The sequence below is a fragment of the Myotis yumanensis genome, unplaced genomic scaffold (assembly GCF_028538775.1).
Source record: "Myotis yumanensis isolate MYYU_CA2020_CCGP unplaced genomic scaffold, mMyoYum1.0.hap1 SCAF_2, whole genome shotgun sequence".
In the NCBI taxonomy this organism is placed as follows: Eukaryota; Metazoa; Chordata; class Mammalia; order Chiroptera; family Vespertilionidae; genus Myotis; species Myotis yumanensis.
The window spans coordinates 35,341,970-35,365,610 of NW_027223753.1; the positions used below are offsets into that span (position 1 = coordinate 35,341,970).

The 23,641-nt window shown below is 37.8% G+C and overlaps 1 protein-coding gene across 1 annotated transcript in view; it reads right to left on the reverse strand.

Moving 5' to 3' along the window:
- The window catches only part of FAF1 (Fas associated factor 1), a 354,485-nt gene that overhangs the window by 306,581 nt on the left and 24,263 nt on the right, over positions 1-23,641 (reverse strand). The window contains exon 2 of the mRNA XM_070405091.1: positions 12,368-12,436. Coding sequence (XP_070261192.1) covers positions 12,368-12,436 — 69 coding nt within the window. The remainder of the gene's footprint in view (positions 1-12,367; positions 12,437-23,641) is intronic.

The window sequence follows — 23,641 nt, forward strand, 5'->3', positions numbered from 1 at the left end:
GTAGGAGCACCATTCCAAACACTGAAAGGTCACAGAATCAATTCCCAGTCAGGATGCATACAGGAGGCAACTAATCTATGTTTCTCTCTCCCACCTTCCCTCTCTCCCCTTCTCTGAAATCAATGGGCATATCCTCAGGTGAGGGTTAAAAAGAAATACCAAACACATAGTTACATTACAGCAATATGTATAGAGCAAAGAAAAAGCACCTAATTCAGCCAATGAAGATGTTGTGCAGAGACTTCCAGTAGGAACTTATACTTTAGAAGTTTAACCGTTTGAGTCCCAAGCAGCGCGATTGCGCTGCTGAGATTTTATGACGAGAAAACATACGATTCGTTTGAGTCCCAGGGGGTATTGAAAAAACACTGTCAAAGAATCCCAAACAGCGCAACCGCGCTTTCTCTAAATGAGTACGAAAAGACCCAAACAGCGTGATAGCGCTTGTTTTATTTTATGTCGAGAAATACCAAGCAGCGCGATCGCATGCTTGGGACTCAAACGGTTAAATAAATAGTATATCAGACAAGGTGGCAAAGAGTAAAACAGCTAGGGTAATAACAAATATGAGGGCATGCAGTTATGGCAAACTATAGCAGCTGCAATTCCGTTTTTCAGTGTGGCTGGAAAATAGGGTAGATGTGAGGAAGCATGTAAAGTGAGGGACAAGAAGTAGGCAGAAACTAGATCATATGAGGTACTTTATTATTTTCATCCTATCAATGAAAAGAAGCAATCTGACTAGAACAAGATCTAAAATAAGAAGGTTCAACAACAACACATGATAATAAATGAGAAAGATCCACGCTGATAGGCTAAATCCTGACACCCGCCCCCTGAAAATACATACAAATTGTTTAACTTTTATGTATTTTTTTCTCATCCATAGGTTTCAAAAATTTTAAAATACATGTCACCCAAAATAGTGTAAGAAAAAGTGATATATATATATATGTAAGCATGTTAACACATAAGCTTGGTAGAAAAATAAAGACTAAAAGGAAATATACCAAAATTAAACAATCATATTTTTTAAATATAATTAATAATAGTATACTCAGAAGAAACAGGCAAAACCTAGCTACATTTTACATTTGTTTCTTTGCCTTTAAGGCTTTAATAAAAAGGAAGATAAGGGTAAGAATTCTAGGTCTTTGACTAGAAATAAAAGAAATTACCAACTCTCATCACATGATCTCTCCTGGCACCATCCCCATACCACACAGACAGACCCAGAAATATTGAAAAGATAGACGAGGAAAACCAGAGAATTAAATTGCTCTAAAACTATTGCCTGAGAGCCTAAGTCCTATTTATCTGAAAACACTAAAAAGTGTATAAACAGATCAGAGCAAAAATCACAGGAAAAGAACTTTAAAAAGTACCATGTAACAGAATAGGCATGAATTTAAAGGGGCAGTCTAAGTGTTGCAGAAATTACCAGGTGACCGGAAAACACAACGGCACTCAGAAGATTCAGGAAAAACTCTTTATTTGCAGAGGCACTAGTGCAGCAACTCAATGAAGTCATATCCAAAGCCTGAGCACCGAATGCACGGGGGAGGGGGCTTTCCCTTTTATCCCCTTAGTTTCTTTGTCTCCCAAATATGGACCAGGCTTCCGGACTTTTCAAGAGCTTTGCAGCCCCCATGGGTTGGGGGTAGGTGAGATTACGACCAACCGCCCAGGCTAGCTGGCGCCAGCAGTTAATCTTCTGTGGGGGCTTTTTATGGCCCCTGCAGATAAACAGGTTCTGCAAGGCTAGGTAGGACACAAGCAGAAAGGGGGTTGGGGCTAGCAAGCATATGATCGGGATGCAGGTTGGGGGCACTCAAGCTGCCTTCACATAAGAAACACATAGGGAGAAAAGAAAGTGGAAAACTCCTGTTAGCAATGGAGCAGTAAAGGGGAGAAGAAGCAAACCAGGAAATTTTAGGGTCTTATAAGACAAACAAGCACTGCCAGTGTGGCTTAGTGGTTGAGTTTTGATCTACGAATCAGAAGGTCATGGTTTAATTCCTGGTCAGGGAACATGCCTGGTTTGAGGGCTTGATCCCCAGTAGGGCATGTGCAGGAGGCAGTTGATAAATGATTCTCTCTCATCATTAATGTTTCTCTCTCTCTCTCTCTCTTTTTCTCTCTCTCTCTCTCTCTCTCCTCTTCTCCCTTCCTCCCTCAAATCAATACAAATATTTTTTTAAATAAAAGACAAACAAGAACCATAAAGTTAAAGCACTCATTACTCCTCACTATCCTTTCACCTCCAAACGCACACACTCAGTAAAAAATAAACTATCTAAAGCATCTGAACTTAGCCTAACTGAAAGAGGGTGCCATTAAACAAAAATCTTGTAAATCACAGCATTACGATAAAAATGAAAATACCAACAAATGTATAAGAGCTATTGCTTTAAAAAAAAATCAGGAAATGAAATTTCATACGTATCGAGAGAAGAAAATTCCCTCCCAAAAATAACCATGAAGCAGAAAAAAATACTGTAAATAAATACTACGATCTGTATACTAAAATATATTTAAATAAACATTTCAGGATTATTTTTTAAAAACCCACTTTAAATTAGAGAATTCAAAAAATATGAATAACAATAACACAAAAGGCGGAAAGAAGTTGATACTAAGGAAAAAAAGAAAAAGAAAAAATTTTCTTTAAAATGAAAAATAAACTACAAGGTACCTAACAAAATTTAATTGAAGGGCAGTGACGAAAGGCAGGAAAACACCAAGAGAATGAAACTAACATACTGAAAGAAGTAAAAAGTATCATAGAAGTAGTAGTAGAAGTGGAAGAGAGACAAAATAATATTCATACTATCGAGTCCTTGAAAACAAGAAACAAAGCCATGGAACAGAAATAAAATTTAAAACTATATTCTAAGAAAGCTTTCCAGAAATACAAAGAGACATAAATCTATATATTGAATAGCTCACTGGATGCCTAGGGAAAATTAATCCTGACTGCTCAACTCTGAGACATATTCTACTAAAACTGCAAAATTTCAAGCCTAGAATTTGTGAGGGTGCTATTAGACTTGCCATGTCAACTACAATACAGACCTCTGACAATACTAGTACCTTACTGACCGACCTCTAGAATTTTACCTCAATTTTAAAATTAAGAAGATAATCAATTTCTTAGTTTAAAAAAAATCAAAATGCCAACATGTTGGTAATAATGTAGCAATACATTAGAACTACTCAAATAGCTTCAAAGAAATTTTCTACATAGCTGCTAGCAATGAATTTATTAAAGGTATCATATAATGCATTTTCCTAGCTATATCGTTGAATGAAAGTATATGCAGATCCATAAAGCGTTTCCTTACACACTCTAGCTGGAAGTCATTTTAATTCTTACAACAATTTTACACATTTTCTTTGAGAGAAAGAGAGAAAATGTGTGTGTCTGTGTGCTTGCGCGCATGTGCCCATGTGTTGGAGTGAAGGGAAGAAGATCAATATAGCAAAGGCTAAGTGTTAAAAGAATAGTACCACAGTAAGGGATACAAAGCTCCAGAGATAGGTGTCCCCACTCAGAACCCATGCTCAAGAGAGAAAGAAGTACTGGATGAGTACAAGAAAAAATATAAAACATTACTAAAACATCAAATTAAGTTAAATATAAGCCAAATAACAAAATCTAAAAATAGATTTAAAGAATACTCAATTGCTGAGAGTAGATCTTAAGCATTCTCACCTCACAAATAAATTTTTGTAATAAAAGAGAATGAAAATGAAATAAGTAGGAAATATAAACTTTTATATGTGAACATTTTAATTTCCATTTAACTTAAAGATAGAAGTATACCTAACATTTTTAATAAATCGTATTAAGTAGCTAAATTTTTAACTGTCAGTACAAATGTATAAAGAATTATAAAAACAGGAATTTAAACTGCCATATTATTTTTTTATTTTCCAAGCGCATACTGATTTATGTCAGCTGGTCCTTGAAACCAGCATGAGGAACTGCAAGCCATCACATTTACAGGTGTGCTAAACCACTAACTTTGCTACAATATTTTGTTTAAACCGCTTCCTGCAATAGAAATAAATTAAATAGTATAGCAAGGCAACTTGTTGAAAATAATTCCATTTTTTAAATTAAGTCAACTGTAGGTTATCATGCTTTTAGATCAAACTGCACTGGATTGAACTGAACAATTTTAAAAACAAAACCATTTAAATTTTTATTTTCTTTTAAGTATTCAAGTCATGAGTAGCATATATTACTACTACTTTCAGAATTAACAGTGAGCTCCTTAAATTGTAACTCCTTACAATTTAATCTAAATAGTTTAATGTGCTATGACACAGGCTGGTTAGTACTAGAAATAAAAAACAATAAATATTAGCCACATTTCCAAATTTCATTTACTAATGGGCACATCATTTTCTGCTAGGTGATTAACACCCACATTTTCATCAAATCTTAAAGCTTCTGAACTTTCATAAGAGATTTTTAGTTCATAAAAATTATAATTCTAGAATTATATTATATTTCAAGGAAAAATAACAGCATATGAAGCAAAATCCAATAAAAAACTAAGCAGAAACTCAAGTTATAGTCAGGGGGGAACTTGAGTTCTGATTAGATAATGTAAACAACTGTGAGTTTAGTAAACTGAGAATTTCATGTATATTCCTCTGAAATATAGAAAATAATTCTTTTATACCCACTTAATTATATTTTAAATAGCAGGAGTCTTTTATCACACTAAATTTTCTCCTGAGAGGTAGAACTGATGAAAAATTTAGAGATTAAGTTATATCATGCACTTTCTTTTTAGTAAAATGGCACAACCAGAAATAAACACAAGAGGGGGAAATTTTTATGAGATGCTTATAAAAAAATTGCAAAGGAAAGAATTTGTGAAAAATATTTCTCTTTTTTTTATTAATCCTCATCTGAGGATTTTTTTTCCCCATTGATTTTTAAAGAGTGTGGAAGGGAGGGGGAGAGAGAAACATCAATGTGAGAGAGACATATCAATTGGTTGCCTCAGTCACTACCCCAATTAGGGCCGGGAATGAAGCCTGCAACCAAGGTATGTGCCCTTGACTGGAACTGAACCCGTGACCCGTTAGTCCCCAGGGTGATGCAATAACCAATGAGCCAAACTGACTAGGGCAGAAAAGTATTTCTCCAAAAGCTACAATAGGTAGAGACATCTAAATTTTATTAGTGAGATAAAGAAATCAGCCCAATCCTATTCCTTAGTTATCTGGGTTATCTTCCCTCCTTCCTCAAACCTTATGTTTGCCAGATAAGGAACAGTAATGGTGGTAAGGGTCCGAAGTCTTAACAGCAAAGACTTTTCAAATATCCAAATGATAGAGATGAAACAAGTGTAAGAATAAAATCAATCCATCAAATACGCATTTATTAAGCAACTACCGTGTGCCAAGACAAAATTAGTAAGAAACACAACTCCCTCATTCTAGAATTTTACAGTATATTTAACAACAAAGCGTAAACATACTTAACTATCAAAGGCCTTTCACTTGACAATGTGAAATTAGTTGTGAGTGGTAGAAAGAAAAACATAGAAGTTGAGAACAGACTGATGGCTGTGAGAGCGGAGGGGGTTTGGGGGGCTGGGTGCAAAAGGCGAAGGAATTAAGTTACAAAAGGGGATGTAAAGTGCAACATAAGGAATATAGTCAATAACATTGTAATAGCTATGTATGGTGTCAGGTGAATAACTGAAATATTGGGGGCATAACTTTGTAAAGTATATGACTGTTTAACCACTATGCTATGCATCTAAAACTAATAATAATATTAAGTGTAAACTGTAACCCAAAAATAAATTTTAAAGAAAAATAGAGAAGTTCAGAGAATAACACACTGAATAAAGAAAATCTAATAACCTAACCTATTATTTTAAAGCTATGAAAAATTTTATGGACTGAGGTTTGGGTTCAAAATCAGTTGTACCCGCCCCAGCCGGCTTGGCTCAGTGGATAGAGTGTCTGCCTGCGGACTGAAAGGTCTCGGGTTTGATTCCAGTCAAGGGCATATGCCCAGGTTGCAGGCTCGATCCCCAGTAGGGGGCGTGCAGGAGGCAGCCAATCAATGATTCTCTCTCTCATCATTGATGTTTTTATCTCTCTCTCCCTCTCCCTTCCTCTTCGAAATTAATAAAAATATTTTTTTTAAAAAATCAGTTGTTAACAAATGTAATAATCTGAACAATAAAGATTTAATTTTAAAAAAATACATTAAAAAAATAAATAAACAAATAAAATAAAAAAAATAAAAAAAAATCAGTTGTACCCCTTATCAGCGGTATGAGCACAGATAGTTTGCTTAACATCATTGAACCTCAGTTTGTCATCTATAAAATAAAGATAATGCCTACCTATCCACTTTTTGGGGCTGATGTAAAGATTAAATGAAATAATGTAGGTAAATCACTTGACATGATACCTAGCACAAGGTAGACCCTCAATAAAAGGAAAGACAGTAGAGGTGTGATGGTGGTCAAATTACAAATTGAGAAATTGAAAAATTCTGTAAAATAATGTGCATATGGTCCCTTAAAAACAAGGAATACAAAGAAGGCTATATCAAAGGAAGAGAAATGGGTATGAGATATTCCTTCACAATAACTTCTCTTTTGTCATAGCAAGGATCTGTACAAACATAAGCCAGTATCTGATGGCCATTTATGAAGGGCAGTGCTCAATGCCTGGCTGCTTTCTGAGGATGACAGAGACTCATTATGTCACTGGTGAAACTAGTTCATTCACAAAACTGCAGGTGTTCATAACACTGTATAAAGTAGAAAAGCAGTGCACATTCAAGGAACTCTATAACCACATCCTGAGTAGAGTAGAAGAAACTGTTCTAAGGAATTTTAGGATAATCATTAAGATACATTTCTTCAAAAGTGAAAATTAGTGAAATGGAAATGTCTTATAGAACCTAAATAAATCTTAAACTGAGACAGATTATGTGCATGATAATTTTCCTTGGGTTTGACTCTTCCTTCTTTATGACTTCATTATAAGCTTCTATTAATACAATATTATCTTTGAAGACTAGAAATTCAGTAATGATCCAAAAATAAACTGATTTGTTTTATGTTTGACTTAAGTTGGAACATGTAGTCAAAGATAAATACAAGTCCTCTGAAAAGAGTCTTTCTTCAAAAACACAGCTATGTCAGCAGAGGCAGCAAACTACAGCAGAAATTGAGTACAAAGTTCAAAAATCATTTCCTAAGAACATAGAGTACTTAAAATGTAGTATGGCTAGGTTAATGTTTACTTTTACTTTCTCTTAGCATTGGGTTACCAAGTATATGTCAGATGCCTTTCCCTGGACCTCCTATAATTTATTAGAAATTTGAATTAATTGAAGGAATCTCATATGTATAGGCCTCTGTAAAACAACTGGCATAGCATCTTGTCCTGTGATTACTAACATCATAAAGTTGTTGTTTTTTTAAAAAGGGTTAAACAAAATGGTACATGTACAAGTGTTTCAAACTCATGACATTCTATTAAAATGTTTGCTTATATTACTACTAGTATTCATAATTTACTGCTCTTTGTAGAATCTTAACAGAAATTAGGACATAAACAGCTTCTTCATAAACATTTCATGTATCAAGGAATCTTGAGTATAATCCAGTCCAAACCCTTTATTTTATCCTAGAGGCCTGGTGCACGGATTCCTGCACTGGTGGGGTCCCTCGGCCTGGCCTGCACCCTCTCGCAATTCGGGACCCCTCAGGGGATGTCCGAGAGCCGGTTTCGGCCTGATCCCTGCAGGCCAGGCCGAGGGACCCCACTGGTGCACAAATCTGTGCATTGGGCCTCTAGTATGCATATAAAATCTTTGGTTAATCTCTTCCTGCCCTTCCCCTGTTGTCCTTCCCTCTGAGATTCATCAGTCTGTTCCATGTTTCCATGCCTGTGGTTTCTGCTGCTGTGTTGAGCGTCTGCCCCCTGGTGGTCAGTGAGCATCATAGCTACTGGCCAGTTGGATGGTCGGCTGATTGCTTAGGCTTTTTTATATATAGAAGACATAGTTCAGAAGTTCAGGGAAAAGTAACTGGGTCTAGGGCAGTGATGGCGAACCTTTTGAGCTCGGCGTGTCAGCATTTTGAAAAACCCTAACTTAACTCTCATGCCGTGTCACATATAGAAATTTTTTGATATTTGCAACCATACTAAAACAAACACTTATATTTTTGATATTTATTTTATATATTTAAATGCCATTTAACAAAGAAAAATCAACCAAAAAAATGAGTTCACGTGTCACCTCTGACACGCGTGTCATAGGTTCGCCATCACTGGTCTAGGGCATACTCAATAAAATAATAACAAGAGCTTTGAAAAGCAAAAGCTCCTGATTCAAGATTAATGCAGTGGGTTTACGACTATAGCTAGCTGTCTCACATTTTAATTACTCAAAATTAACACAAACAGTATAGACTTTTATATTGCACTGACCAAAATTCTTCTAAAAACAGAAAATGAGCAGTGGGTCAATTCTGGAGCCCAGATTATAATTTATAGTAATTATGTAGTATGTTCCATGTAAGAAAGCAGTCCTTTGGTAAAAATTCTAATTCATTACTAATAATTCTTTCTTACATGTTTACCTTTTAGGATATAAACTGAAAATACTCATCTGCAAGGAAGGAATTAACTAGAAGTGCAGGAAAATGTGAAAAATGAACATCTGTGGTAGATGGAGGCAGTGGGGCTTTATGTCAAATAAAACCATACTGAGAGATGCTTTCCAATAGTATTAAAGTTTGTTACTTTGTCTTCAAAATTTTAACATACAAAACCCAACCTGTAAGTGCCTCAAAATAAGTAGAGTCTAATTGTGGGGTAATAAAACATAGGGCTTGGAAGCACTGCTTTGTGGATAGCTATATAAAGAAAATATGGTACATAATCATGGAAAGTGACTAATGACTAAAATTCCTGAAAGTGGGCTATATTTTCATATAGAATACTTTTTATTTGTGTATCTATATCTGTACTAAAATATTTGTAATAATTTTTTCAGGATGTTATTCCCATTTATGATTATAATATACATGTATGAGAGATCATATGTTTCATCAATTTTTCAGTATAGTTCTCAAAGTCAGACACCATATATTGTTACATTTGTTTATGTACCCATTGTATCTAGAACAAATTACACTATAAGCCCTCAGAAGTGACAGAATGAGTTTTCTATTATTAGATTTTCTTAGATTCATTACAATTCCAGATTGTGGTACCTAACTCACATTCCTCTACACTTCTGTAGTAAAATGTGCACAAAAACACTGGAGGAGAGATCTACCTAATATGTACAGGAAATTTAAAATACAGATATATCCTAGGTTAAAAACTCTATAATTACATGAACTGTTCCATAAGGTTCATAAAACACAGAGCAGTGGTCATCACAATACAGAAACACAAAATATAATGCAGAGGAAAAATACAGGAAAAACCTTAGAAGAAGTTCCATGATCCTAATGAAATTTGAATAATGGGTTATTTAAAATGTTTAAATTTCATTTTCTTTAAATGACAATGTAAATATGATATAAAAACAGGAGAAATGAGAACATTTATAGAGCAAGATAATTACACAACACAACAAATCTTTACTATGGATAAAAGTTGATTATTTGTAGAGAAAAGCCAGCTAGGACATATATTTCAAAAGAAAGCCAAAGTTTTAAGGTTGTGAAAGATAGCCTGATGCTTTTGCTTGGGCCCAATACTGTGTAAGAGATCGCATTTCTGCACAAATATAGTACCAGTGTTTTTCAACCAAGTGCTATTACAACATTTTCCAAAATCAATTAACTTAGAAATAGTTGGAAAGCACTTGTATCATTGAAATATTTAACACCATCTGAGGACATTCTCCTTCTGCAATAATCTAGACAGATTGGATTGAGAAAATATCCAGAACCAACAAATGTTTTAACCGTCAAAACTAATCAACATAAACCAACAAGAATCACATAAGGAAAAAACTTACATCCATCCCCCTAAGTGGTAATTCACACATCAAAGATTTGTACTTCACTACTTCCAGTCCACAGCCTCTCTTTAACTCCATCCCATATCCCTCTGAACCATATCATGCAAGCAACAGTGGCTCAGTGGCATTTTTAACCTCAACTAATAATTTACATCAGCCCCTAAAAATGAACAAACTAAACAAAGCAAAGCCCTTTATTGCAAAAGAAACTTCAAGTCAAGAAGCCTGAGGACATCATTCCAAATAAGTTGCTGCCCCTTCCCCCTACTCAGTGCTTTGTTAAGAGTACAGTACAGTGGTAGAGGTATGGATGTGGAGGCAGCCTATACACATATTTGTAAATTTTGACAAGTGACAAAATATTTAAAAAATAATAATAAGGAAGCATTGGTTTAATGAAATAGGCAATCTCAAAATGTATATAGTTGATAGAAATTTAAATTAGTTCAACCATCCTGGAAGGCAATTTAACTAGAAGATCTAAAAACTTAAAAGTAGGTATACAATTTGACCAAGAAATTTAATTATGAATTGAATTTACTTAATATATTCTAGGAAAATAACAGCTTCAGTATGGAAAGATGTATGTACATAAACGTTTTCTACAGCAACATATATAATAGCAAAATATTGAAAAATTCCTAAATGTTTACTGATTAGTAAAATTAGTATGCTACAATCATACCATAGAATAACATGTAAACATTAGACAAACATTTTTTAAAATGATAAACAGTCACATTTACTTGGGTAGAAAAATATTCATGACAGATTATTATGTAAAAATGCAGATCACCAAAACAGTAGAAAGAGAACAATCACATTTGCATTTTTAAAAATTTTAATCACATAATTAAGAGAAAACACCCTGAAATAATATACCCAAAAATGTTAAACAATTACTACCTCTAAGTGATGGGATTAAAGGTGATTATTCATTTCTTCTTTGTAAATTTATCTTCTCAGTTCATTACAATGAGCATTATTACTTTTACAAGCTGAAAATAAATGTTTTTTATATTTTGAGTAAAAAAATTAATAGTAGTAAATCTACACAAAGCACACAGATAACTGATAGTTGATTATATAAGTCCATGTACGGATTTGAATATACCTACATATCTAATCTCAGCTCTATAAGTACACACCTTAAGTTTTGACTTGGAAAAATTAGCACTTCTTCTATGCAATTTGGACTTTTTTGGGATTTCAAAAGCAATGAGGGTATCTGTGCCATCCCAATACAACCAATATTGCTCCAAGATTGTACATTTTTTACTTTGTTTTGCAATTGTAACTTAATTACAATTTTGTGAATGTGTAGTGCTGTAACGGGCCTTGCCTTTTGAGTTCCCGCCACCTTCCCCACACCCAAAAATACTGAACTACTTTTATAATAAACTGACTGAAGTTCATAAGGAAAACCACAGCAGAATGACACTTCTTTAATATCTGAGAAAGGAATAATTATCAGTGAAGGCCCCAGGAAGTGAGGGGGAAACATCACATAGAGTTATTCAGACAAGTTTGGCTATGTCTTCTTTCAAGTATCTCCACCACAATATTACAGGGAAGATGAACCTGAATACACAGTAAGATAAGAGAAGTTTTAAAATTATTTAAATTACATAAGGATTCATAATTCAGTAATTTAATACTGAACTTCATATTGAAGTTATAATATTTCGGTTTTATCCATTCAGATTAGAGTTACAGATGGCTACGGTATGCCAAACCAATTATAAGAATATTAAGACATGCCCTAGCTGGTTTGGCTCAGTAGGGGGGCGTGCAGGAGACCAATGATTCTCTCTCATCATTGATATTTCTATCTCTCTCTTTCCCTCTCCTTCCTCTCTGAAATCAATAAAAATATATTTTCTTAAAAAAGAATAAGACATTCAAATTGCATAAAATTTGAATAGTTGTCAGATTTTAAAAAAAGCACTTGAAATAAGTCAGAGAAAGACATATATGATCTCGCTTATATGTTGAATCTAAAAAGAAAACCAAACTCATAGAAACATAATAGTAGATTGGTGGTTGCCAGAGTAGGGGAAATGAGTGAAGGTAGTCAAAGGGCACAAACTTCCAGTTATAAGTTCTGGGGATATAATGTACAGTATGGTAACTATAGTGAAAGTTGCTAAGAGAGTAAATCTTAAAAGTTCTCACAACACAAAAAAGTAATTATGTGAGGTAATGGATGTGTTAACTAACATAATCATTTCACAGCATATCCATATAGCAAATCATCACATTGTACACCTTAAACTTATATATTACATGTCAATTATAGCTCAATAAAGCTGGAAAAATCAAAGTACTTACCACTAAGTCCCAATTATTTTGTTCAAGCAACGTAATAGCTTCATCAATGTTTTCAATGCCAGTACATGCCTGGAAATAAAGCAAATAAGAAGTTTATATATAATTTTGGGACTGGGGAGGTTAATTAATCTTAAAAAGTAAATAGCATAATGAATAATTTAAGTCTGAATAGGTATATTAATAAAGCCAAATACCTAGCATTTCTGAGCATTTTACACATAAGGTTAGAAAATTGCTAATTACACAGTAAATTTACATTACAGTGAAATGAAAGGTTGGTTCTTCAAAAACATTAACTATATTGACAAATCTTTAGTTAGATTGACTTAAAAAAATAAAACTGAAATTACTAAAATCAGAAGTGAAAGTGGGGACGTTACTGCTGACCTTAAATATTAAAAATATAATAATAATACCATGAACAATTATGTGAAAACCACTTAGATAACCTAGATTAATGGAAAAATTCCTAGAAATACACAAACCACCTAGAAAGACTCAAGAATAAACTGACTTGTAACAAGATATTACATCAGAATTCAAAAGCCTCCCAAAAAGAAAAGTCTAGGACAAGAGGGCTTCACTGTTGAATTCTATCAATCATTTAAAGAAGAATACCAATCCTTTACAACTCTTCCAAAATACTTCAGAGGAAACATTTCCGAAGTCATTGAGAGGCCAGCATCACCCTACAAAGTCAGATAAAGAAATCTCAAGAAAACTAGAGATCTATATCCAATATGGATATAGATGCAAATATCCTCAAAAGACCAACTAGAACCAGCTACAAATAAAAAGGGTATATACCCCATGATCAAGTAGGATATATTCCAGGATTGCAAAGGTGATTCAGTACAGAGAAGTCATTACACCACATTTACAGACTGAAGGAAAGAAAAAAAAACCATGATCAGTTCAAATGACACCAAAAAAAGTATTTGAAAAACCCAACAGCTTTTCATGATAAAAATGCTTACCCTATCAATAAAAGGAAACTTCTTTAACATGATAAAAAACAATTATGAAAATCCTAAAACTAAAATTATATTCAATGAAGAAAGGCTAAAAGCCTTTGCTCTAAGACAAGCATGTCAAACTCAAAGGCTAACACGGCCAAATAAGCAGTTTAAGTTTATGTAGGCCGAAAAAAAACAAGCTTCAATTTTCATAGAAACGTAGGTTTATTTAGATAGAGACATGCTGAATACAAAGGGATGAAGTAAATGAGTAATCACTAATATAAAATAATAGAACATTTTAATAAAAATTAATCGTTTTTCTTGAACATTAACTTACCAGACACTGAATAACTGCACAAATTAATAAGCATAATGCAAATAAACCTATTTTTCATGTTCTCCGAAAGCGAAATATTTCCTGGTGCGCACACCAAACAAGTCAGTGCAAGACTAATGGCATGGCAATCGGCTAAAATATTCCTTACTGGTATTAGTAGAGAGAAATGCTGCGCCTGCACTAAGGGAAATGAATGCAACATGATTATAGTAATGAGTCATTAGCAAAGGTTGTAGTTCGTTATTAATAATTATGAATAAGAGGATATAGTAAAAATTAAGTTTCAAAATTTTTATTAAAACATTTCTTCCATACCCTTATACTGGCTGACCGCAAAGATATTCGTTGTGGGCCACATGCAGCTCATGGACCGCAAGTTTGACATGCTTGCTCTAAGAGCAGGAACAAGAATGCCCACTTTTTTTTTGGCCACTTCTAAAGCATCATATTAGAAATTCTAGCCAGATCAATTAGGCAAAAAATAAATAAATAAAACACATTGAAATTGGAATAGAAGAATAAAATATCTAAGAATAAATTTAACCAAGGAATGAAAGACTTGTTTTCACTATTCTGGGTCCCTTATAATTCTGAATGAATTTGAATTTGAGGATCAGCTTTTTCATTTCTACAAAAATGGCTGTGGGAAGCTGTAATTAATTTTGAGCTCTAAGAACAGTTGCTGTTGGTTCGTTATGAATGTACGAGAAAATTCTTCTGTTTATATGTAGAGCTAATTTAGGTTCTTTTAAATCCATGATTGGTTGCCTCTGCACATGCCCCAAAGGGGGGGAGGAGGGAGCCAGGATGAAGCCTGCAACCAAGGTACATGCCCTTGACCGGAATCAAACTCAGAGATCCTTCAGTCCATGGGCAATGCTCCCATCACTGAGCCAAACTGGTTAGGGCCTTATGTTTTCTTTTATGTGATTTATTAGAGGCTCAGTGCACAAATTTGTGCACCAGTAGGGTCTCTTGGCCTGGCCTGCGGAATCGGGCCAAAACTGGCTCTCCGACATCCCCCAAGGGGTCCCAGATTGTGAGAGAGCATAGGCCAGGCCAAGGGACCCCACCAGTGCACGATCAGGGCCGAAGGAGGGGGATGCAGGAGGTTGGCCAGCCGGAGAGGGACCACAGGAGGACTCCAGGGTGTGCCCGGCCCATCTCGCTCAGTCCCAATCAGCAGGACCCCAGCAGCAAGCTAACCTACCGATCAGAGCATCTGCCCCTTGGTGGTCAGCGCATATCATAGCAACTGGTCGACCAGTCGACTATCTGCCCCCTCGTGGTCAGTACACATCACAACAAGCAGTTGAGCGGCCTTAGCATATCAATGGATATTACGCTTTAATTGGTTGAACAGACTACCAGACACTTAGCATATTAGGCTTTTATTATATAGGAGGATTGTTTTAGATCTTGTATTTAGGTCTTTGATCCATTCTGAGTTAATTTTTATGTTTACTGACAAATAGTCTGATTTCATTCTTTTGCACATGGCTTTCCAATTTTCCCAGCACCATTTATTAACGAGGCTTTCTTTCCTCCATTGTATGTAGGTTTTTGGAGCCTGTGTGGAAAATTATTTGCCCACATACATGTGGGTTTACTTCTGAGCTCTCAATTCGGTCTCATTGGTCTGTCTGTTTTTCTGCCAACAGCTTGCTGTTTTGATAATTGTCACTTTGTAGTATAATTAAGCCAGGTAGTGTGATACCTCTGGCTTTGTTCTTTTTTCTCAGGATTTCTTTGGCTATTTGGGGTCTTTTTTCATTCTATATAAATCTGATGATTTCTTGTTCTATTTCTTTTTTAAATGTCATTGAAATGTTGATGGGGATTGCATTAAGTCTGTATATTGCTTTGGGTAAAGTGGCCATTTTAACAATGTTGATTCTTCCAATTCATGAACAAAAAATATCTTTCCATTTCTTTGTGTCTTTTTCAATTTATTTTAATAATGTCTTAGTTTTTAGTGTGTAGGTCCTTCACATCCTTTATTACGTTTTAAGGAATTAATTTCTAATACATGCAATCAGTCGGATAAATCTCAAAAACATTATGTTGAGTGCAAGTAGGAAATAGAAAAAAAGTATATGCTATATGATTCTATATAAATGATATTCAAATCTGGGAAAAACTAATCTATGGTGACAAAAAAGAGAACTGATGTGAAACAGACATGAGGAAACTTCGTAGGAAGATCTATACCTTAAATGGAGTTGTGGTTTATGAGTATAGTTTTGTTGAAATTTATCTAACTGTACTCTTAAGATCTGTGCATTTTATAAAAGTAAACCTTGACAATAACAAAAAAGGGTACTGAGGGGAAAAGACTTATGAGTGATAGGTCTCCCTAACCCCATTTCACTCCATGCCCTCATTTATTCATTCAACGAATATTAACTGAGTATCAACTATGTTCTAGGTGCTGGGGATACAATACATAAAAATATAGAAAACCCTGCTCTAGTTATACATGCACTGGAAAGGGAATACACAGGCAATAAACAAGATAAATGGTTTAAATATACATATGGACTTAAGAGGGTAATAAACAGAGATTTAAAGCAGGGAAGGGAGATATGAAACATTAAGAAGAGATTAAATTTTTTGATAGGTAGGCCGGGGAAGACCACTAAAATAACTTTGTAGCATCTATGACTTGACTATATCTATGGAATATGATTGGATATGTTATTATGACAATTTTGAACCTAGGCCTTTAGAAATATTATGAGTTTCTGCTTGCCCTCTTACATTTCTATGTTATCATTACACATGTGAAACCAGGTAATTACTGAGTTACCTGCAATCCCTTAAAAGGATCTTAGAATGAAAATGCATGGAACATAGCTGAGCTCAACCTGCTCTGGAGCCAAGTACAACAAGACCTGTAACTTGAAGCACAGCCACCTAAACAAATAGCCTGGATCAATCAACTCACAGCAAACGGCTGAATGAGAGGAAATTATTGTTTTAAGACACTGAGTTACAGGGTGGTTTGCCGCTCAGTAATAGCATTAGCTTGGAGTTAAATACTGTGTTTGGTATATACATTTTTTAAAAGTATTCTTAGCAGTACTATCCTATACTAATAAAAGAGAAACATGGTAACTGGCGTACGACCGCTACCCTTCTCATTGGCTAATCAGCGTATCCTTATGCAAATAAACTGTCAGCCAAGATGGCGGCCGGCAGCCAGGCAGCTGGAAGCGAACAGGAGGCTTGCTTGCCGCTGCCGGCCTCTGAGCTGGCAGTTTGAAACATTCTAACATATATAGCCGGCTGGGATCTCAGAGCTGAAGTTATACATTGTTTCGATTATAGAACCAAAACAAACCAGATACGCAGCCTCAGAGCTAGAGCCAGAACTAAAGCTGGCCCAGAATAAAATAAAAAAAGGAGCCGTTGGGAGCTTCAATCAATAACCGCCAGCCTGAAAGCAGCCCTCAGCCCCGCACCCAGACTGGCCAGGCACCCCAGTGGGGACCCCCACCCTGATCCAGGACACCCTTCAGCGCAAACCAGCCGGCCCCCAGACCTCTATCCTATATAGTAAAAGGGTAATATACCTCCCAGCACCGGGATCAGCGGAGCAGCGAGGCCTCCTGGCACTGGGATCAGCGTGACAGGGGGCAGCGCCCAAACCCCCGATCGCCCTGCAGCTCTGTGTGATGGGGGCGGGGCCACAACCTCCCTGATCGGACCTGCTCTGTGTGTGACAGGGGAAGGCGCCCCAACCCCCTGATCAGCCCTGCTCTGTGTGTGACAGGGTAGCACCATAACCTCCCCATCGGCCCTGCCCTGAGTGTGACAGTGGCTGGGCCCCAACACCCTGATTGGCCCTGCTCTGTGGGTGATAGAGGGCGGTGCCCCACCCCCATCCCCACGGGCCCTGCTCTGTGTGTGACAGGGTAGAGCCATAACCTCCCCATTGGCCCTGCCCTGAGTGTGACAGTGGCGGCACCCCAACCCCCCTGATGGGCCCTGCTCTGTGCGTGACAGGGGGCAGCGCCCCAACCCCGTGATTGGCCCTGCTCTGTGCGTGACAGGGGGTGGCGCAGCAACCTCCCCATCGACCCTGCCTTGAGTGTGACAGGGGGCAGTGCCCCAACCCCCCAATCGGCCCTGCTCTGAGCCCGACCAGGGGCTGCACCTAGGGATTGGGCCTGCCCTCTGCCACCCGGGAGCAGGCCTAAGCCAGCAGGTCATTATCTCCCGAGGGGTCCCAGACTGCGAGAGGGCACAGGCAGGGCTGAGGGCCCCCCCCTTCCCAATCCCCAAGTGCACAAATTTTTGTGCACTGGGCCTCTAGTGCAATTATAAAAAGGAATGACCAAGTGTCTATATCCTATATAATAAAAGGCCAGCGACCATAAGCAGAATGACCAGAACAACCACTCTATCAGTTGCTATGAGGTAGGGGGCCGGCAATGGGAACCGGGTGGCTGGTGGCAGCAGCAGGGTGGGACCCAGGGCTGGCGAGGGGAACCAGGTGGCTGGCGGTAGCAGCAGGGTGGGACCCAGGGCTGGCGAGGGGAACCGGCTGGCTGGTGGCAGCAGCAGGGCAGGACGGTGAAGGGTACTGGGTGGCTGGCAGCGGGGCGGGACCTGTGGCAGGCAAGGGGAACTGGGTGGCTGGCAGGGGCAGCGGGGCTGGACCGGGAACTGGCGAGTGGGCAGAAGATGGGCCTGATTGCAGGCTAGGTCTAGGGACCCTACCCGCACATGATTCAGTGCGCTGGGCCTCTAGTATTACAATAAAGAAATCTCTAGGATATATCTTCGAGCGAATAATAAAAGTTGTAGAAAAGTTTGTGCAGGGTGCTATCATTTATTTAAGACTGATAAGAATATGAAAATGACATAGAAGCATGAAAGAGACTGTTGAATCTCAGAGGGAAGCTGGGGTTGGGTGGGTGGGTGGGAAGAGATCAACCAAGGAACTTGTATGGATTTGCATAATCTATGGGTACAGACAATAATGTGCTGAAGGCCTGGGGAATGGGAAGGGGCAGGGCAGGGGTGGGCTAGAAAGGATCAATGGGGGGGAAAGGGTATATATGTAATACTTTTAACAGTAAAGATTTTTTTAAAAGGATATAAAAATATAAAAATATTCACTTCTACTTTTTTTACAATGGGAAAAGAAATAATTTTTTAATATTAAAAAAAGAAAGGAATAGGCAAAGGGAAAAGCTAGACTGCTTTGAATATACTTTGAATTATAGATTTTACTTTATAACCATGTAAATATTTTCATATTACTCAACAACAATAACAAATTTTTTAAGCTTCTCAAAGGCAGAGTAACAATAACCAAATTTACTCTTCTATCTAAAATAAATTTAAAAATCAGAATATATGACAAAAGAGTCAACTCCCAGTTATCCAACTAAATTAAACCTTAGCAGTAATTTCTGGTAATCTAGGTCCTTTTCCCTACTACTCTCCAACGAAATGTGAGCATTTATCAGACCTTATTATAATTATTTGTTTACAAATCTCTCTTCTGTCTCTCCTATTTAATTCTGATATCTTGAAATGTAGGAACCATGTTAGTCATCTTTTATCCCAACTGCACAACTAAATAATGTTTGCTAATCTATACTAATAAAAGGGTAATATGCTAATTAGACTGGGAGACCTTCCGGGAGAACTTCCGGACAAAGCCATGATGGTGGGTCTGAGGCAGAGGCGGTTAGGGGCGAACAGGCTGCTGTGGGGGGGGGGGGGGGGGGGGCAGTTGGGGCCGAGCAGGCCGGCAGGGGAGGGGGGGCAGTTGGGGGCAAGCAGACCGCCGGGGGGGGGAGCAGTTGGGGGTGATCAGACTGGCAGGGGGTGGCAGTTGGGGGCGAGTAGGATCAGGCTGGCAGTGGGGGAAAGTTGGGGGTGATCAGGCTGGCAGGCAAAATGGTTAGGGGCGATCAGGCAAGCAGGCAAGCGGTTAGGAGCCAGTGGTCCCAGATTGCAAGAGGGCCTAAACCAGCAGTCGGACATCCCCCATGGGGTCCCAAACTGGAGAGGGTGGAGGCTAGGCTGAGGAACACCTCCCCACACCCCTGCACAAATTTCATGCACCGGGCCACTAGTATCTGTATATTTTCAAACTACCCTCACCTTTGCTCAAATTATTTGCTGTATTTAAAGTGCCTTTAATAACATTTCTACTACTCAAGATATCTCATTCTACAGCCATCACTAGACTCTAAGCCCTGAAAAAAATTACTTACCTCTGTTTTCTTAGGACATTGTGTGTGTGTGTGTGTATATCTCAAAGTTCCTGAGATAAACAAATAAACAAACACATATGTAATATAATAATTAGTATACTATATCCTAATCATCTGCTTAATGTTGTCTCTTCAAAGATATGAATGGTGTCTTGCTTATTTTTGAAGCTCATCACCTGTAACTATGTCTAGTATAACTGGTGGTAATAAATGCTTTTCAGAGGAATTAAATAATTCTATTTAATACTAAAGATGTATAAATTAAATCATGGCACAGCACTAGCAAAAAATCTAGTTTCATAACAAAAAACATATTGGAACATTAGGACATCTAATAGGAATTGCAATGAACAGAGAACAATAGGTGTGACGGGTGATTTAAAGGGAGGAGGGGGCTCCATTTGCTAACCAACCATATTAGTTAAGTGTCAATATACCTCTGGTGACAAATCCAATAGCACCAACAAATACTAACTACCACAAAGTTTAATTTTCCCTTGCTTCCTAGAACTAGGGACTAAGGCAGCCGTGGGCAAACTACGGCCCGCGGGCCGGATCCGGCCCGTTTGAAATGAATAAAACTAAAAAAAAAAAAAAAAAAAAGAGCGTACCCTTTTATGTAATGATGTTTACTCTGAATTTATATTAGTTCACACAAACACTCCGTCCATGTTTTTGTTCCAGCCCTCCGGTCCAGTTTAAGAACCCATTGTGGCCCTCGAGTCAAAAAGTTTGCCTACCCCTGGACTAAGGGATAGTCTCCACTTCATTCTTTATAAGCTCTTACTTGGCGTGGTTTCCAGCTTGCTCTCTCAAAAGATTGTACGTAAAAGTTACTTCCAACAAGTTCCTCCTCTGGAACCTCAAAATGAAATGAATACTGTATAAAAACTCTGTTGAAGTATGGAGTCCTCAAAAAAATTAAACACAGGGCCCTGGGCAGTGTGGCACATTTGGTAGGAGCATTGTCCCATACACCAAAAGTGGCGACTTCAATTCCCGGTCAAGACACATCCACAGGTGCAGGAGGCAACCAATAGATTAAATAGAATTAACATATGATCCAGCAACTTTAATTCTGGGTATATACCCAAAGAATTGAAAGCAGGGACTTGAACAGATCTTTGTACACTAATGTCCATACCAGCATTATTCAAAATAACTAAAACATGCCTGGTCGGTGTGACTCGGTGGTTGAGCATGGACCCATCAACCAGAAGGTCTGGTTCAATTCCCCGTCAGGGCATATGCCCAGATTGCGGGTTCAATCCCCAGTAGGGGGCGTGCAGGAGGCAGCCAATCAATGATCATCTCTCATCACTTGATCATCTCTCATCATTGATGTTTCTCTCTCTCCCTCTTCCTTCCTCTCTGATAGCAATAAAAAAATTAAAACTAAATAAAATTCACTAACTAGCCAAAACATGAGCAACCTAAGTGTCCATTAACAGATGAATAGATAAACAAAATGGGGTATATCCATGCAATGAAATGTTAGCCTTAAAAAGGAAATTCTAACACATGCCACAATATGGATGAACTCTGAAGATACTAAGTTTGTTAAAAAGGCAGACACAAAAGGACAAAAATTGTATGATTCCACTTATATGAGGTACTTAGAGTATTCAAATTCATAGAGACAAAGAGTAGAATGGTTGTTGCCAAGGGCTAGGGGGAAGGGTAGAGTTTCCGTTTTGGAAATGGATGGTGGTAAGTTACACAGCAGTGTGAATAACAATGCCAGAGAACGGTATTAAAACGACAGATTTTATGTTATGTACTAGTATATAATTTTACTACCAAAAAATCCTGTTTAATTAATGTAAGTCCTTAGTAACACTTAGTTGTTCTGTGAATTTCCTACCAAGCTCACCAAAGCCAAGTTTCCAAATATCTCCTAGTAGATTTCATTTTGTACATCCCAAGTACTGAGGATCTTCCCATTTGTATTACAAATGGTCCTAGTAACAGTTGTTTCATATGTCATTTCTCCCTATTTTGAGCAAAGATGAACAGCCAATTTCCAAATACCTGTTGATACTAATATACTCACCACCCAACTAAAAAATGACATCATTATCAGTATCTCTGAAGCCTTCTGAGAGCTACTTTCTAATTACCTTCCTTTCTCCATTAAGTTAACTATTACCCTAAATTTTGTCTTCCTTATTTTCTTCCCGTGAATGGGTAAAACAGTCATGAAACCTATATTTGACTAACATTTAGAATGCCTAGACTTATTAACTTATTCATTAAGTACCTATTCTATTCCAGACTTAAGAAGCACATAGGAGTGACAGAAGGAAGGAAGAGGTGGAGACTAAGATGCAAGTGGAAAGAGGAGACAAGATAGGGAAAGAGCATTCATGTTAGGAAACTAAAATTAATTCACTTTTACTAAAGCATAAATTTATGTCACAGAAAAATTTTAAATTACAAATTTTTGGAAAAAATGAAGGAAAAGAGTGATAGATAAAATATCTCAACATTATGAGAAAACTAGAGGCCCAAAGCATGAAATTCGTGCAAGAATAGGCCTTCCTTCCCCTGGCTGCTGGCACCGGCTTCCCTCTGGCACCCGGGACCCAGGCTTCCTTACAGCCGCCGGCAGGCACCTGGCAAGCACGCGGGACCCAGGCTTCCCTCGCAGCCCTGGCTTCGTCCGGAAGGACATCCAGTCTAATTAGCATATTATGCTTTTATTATTATAGATTCAGCTATATATAAGCAATACTTAAAAGCAGAGCACTGAGCCCTGGCCTGCTAGGCTCAGTGGATAGAGTATCAGCCTGCAGACTGAAGGGTCCCAGGTTCGATTCCAGCCAAGGGCACATGCCTGGGTTGCAGGCTTGATCCCCAGTAGGGGGCGTGCAGGAGGCAGCCGATCAATGATTCTCATCATTGATATTTCTCTCCTTCTCCCTTCCTCTCTGAAATCAATAAAGAAATATATATATATTTTTTAAAAAGCAGGGCATTTGTAAACAAGGATCTGAAGTCCTGCCAAGAAGAGGTGAATGTTCTATCAGGAACAACCATGTGACCTGCAAGCGAGTCATGCTGGGTCAAGATTGCACACAATCTTGAGTCCCCAGAACAATTACCTCCTGAGAAAAGATAAGATTAAAAAGTTGTGGGTAGAGCAGAAAAGGGGATGCACAACTACAAGTGTCTTCAATGCGCTATTGTAATATAGAACAAAACAAAATTTTGTGGACGAACTGCTGACGCACTAACCTCGTGTGAAACCCCAATAAAAGCAATGGTTGAGGGTACAGAGTTTGCTACATGCCTGAGCGAGCTGTAGCCCTCTGCCCGGCATCAATCGCCTGTGTGCTCGTCTTACCTCTGCGTCTTTGGTTCATTAAACATCCCTCAACATCCATGACTGTTTTTCATTCTATCTAACCTATGAAGAACCACAATCAGATCTCAGATACCCAGAGCCAACCTCCCTTGGTGCTGCACTTGATGTCCTTTCATCACTCACAGCCAACATCTCTCCACTTAACTGTTACTCAAATCCCAGCTGCGCAGGCCCTCTGTACCATGCCCAGAATCTCACAGATGACCATTCAAGCCACTAAGCTAATCCACAAGACTGACTGTTACTCCTCCAGCCAGGACACAAAAAAAAAAGCAGAGCACTGAGAGGACCTATTAACAACACAGCGGACTATTATTGTCAGTGCTGCAATGATAAGGACAATATCACTTCAAGATCACTAACTCCAGAAAGATG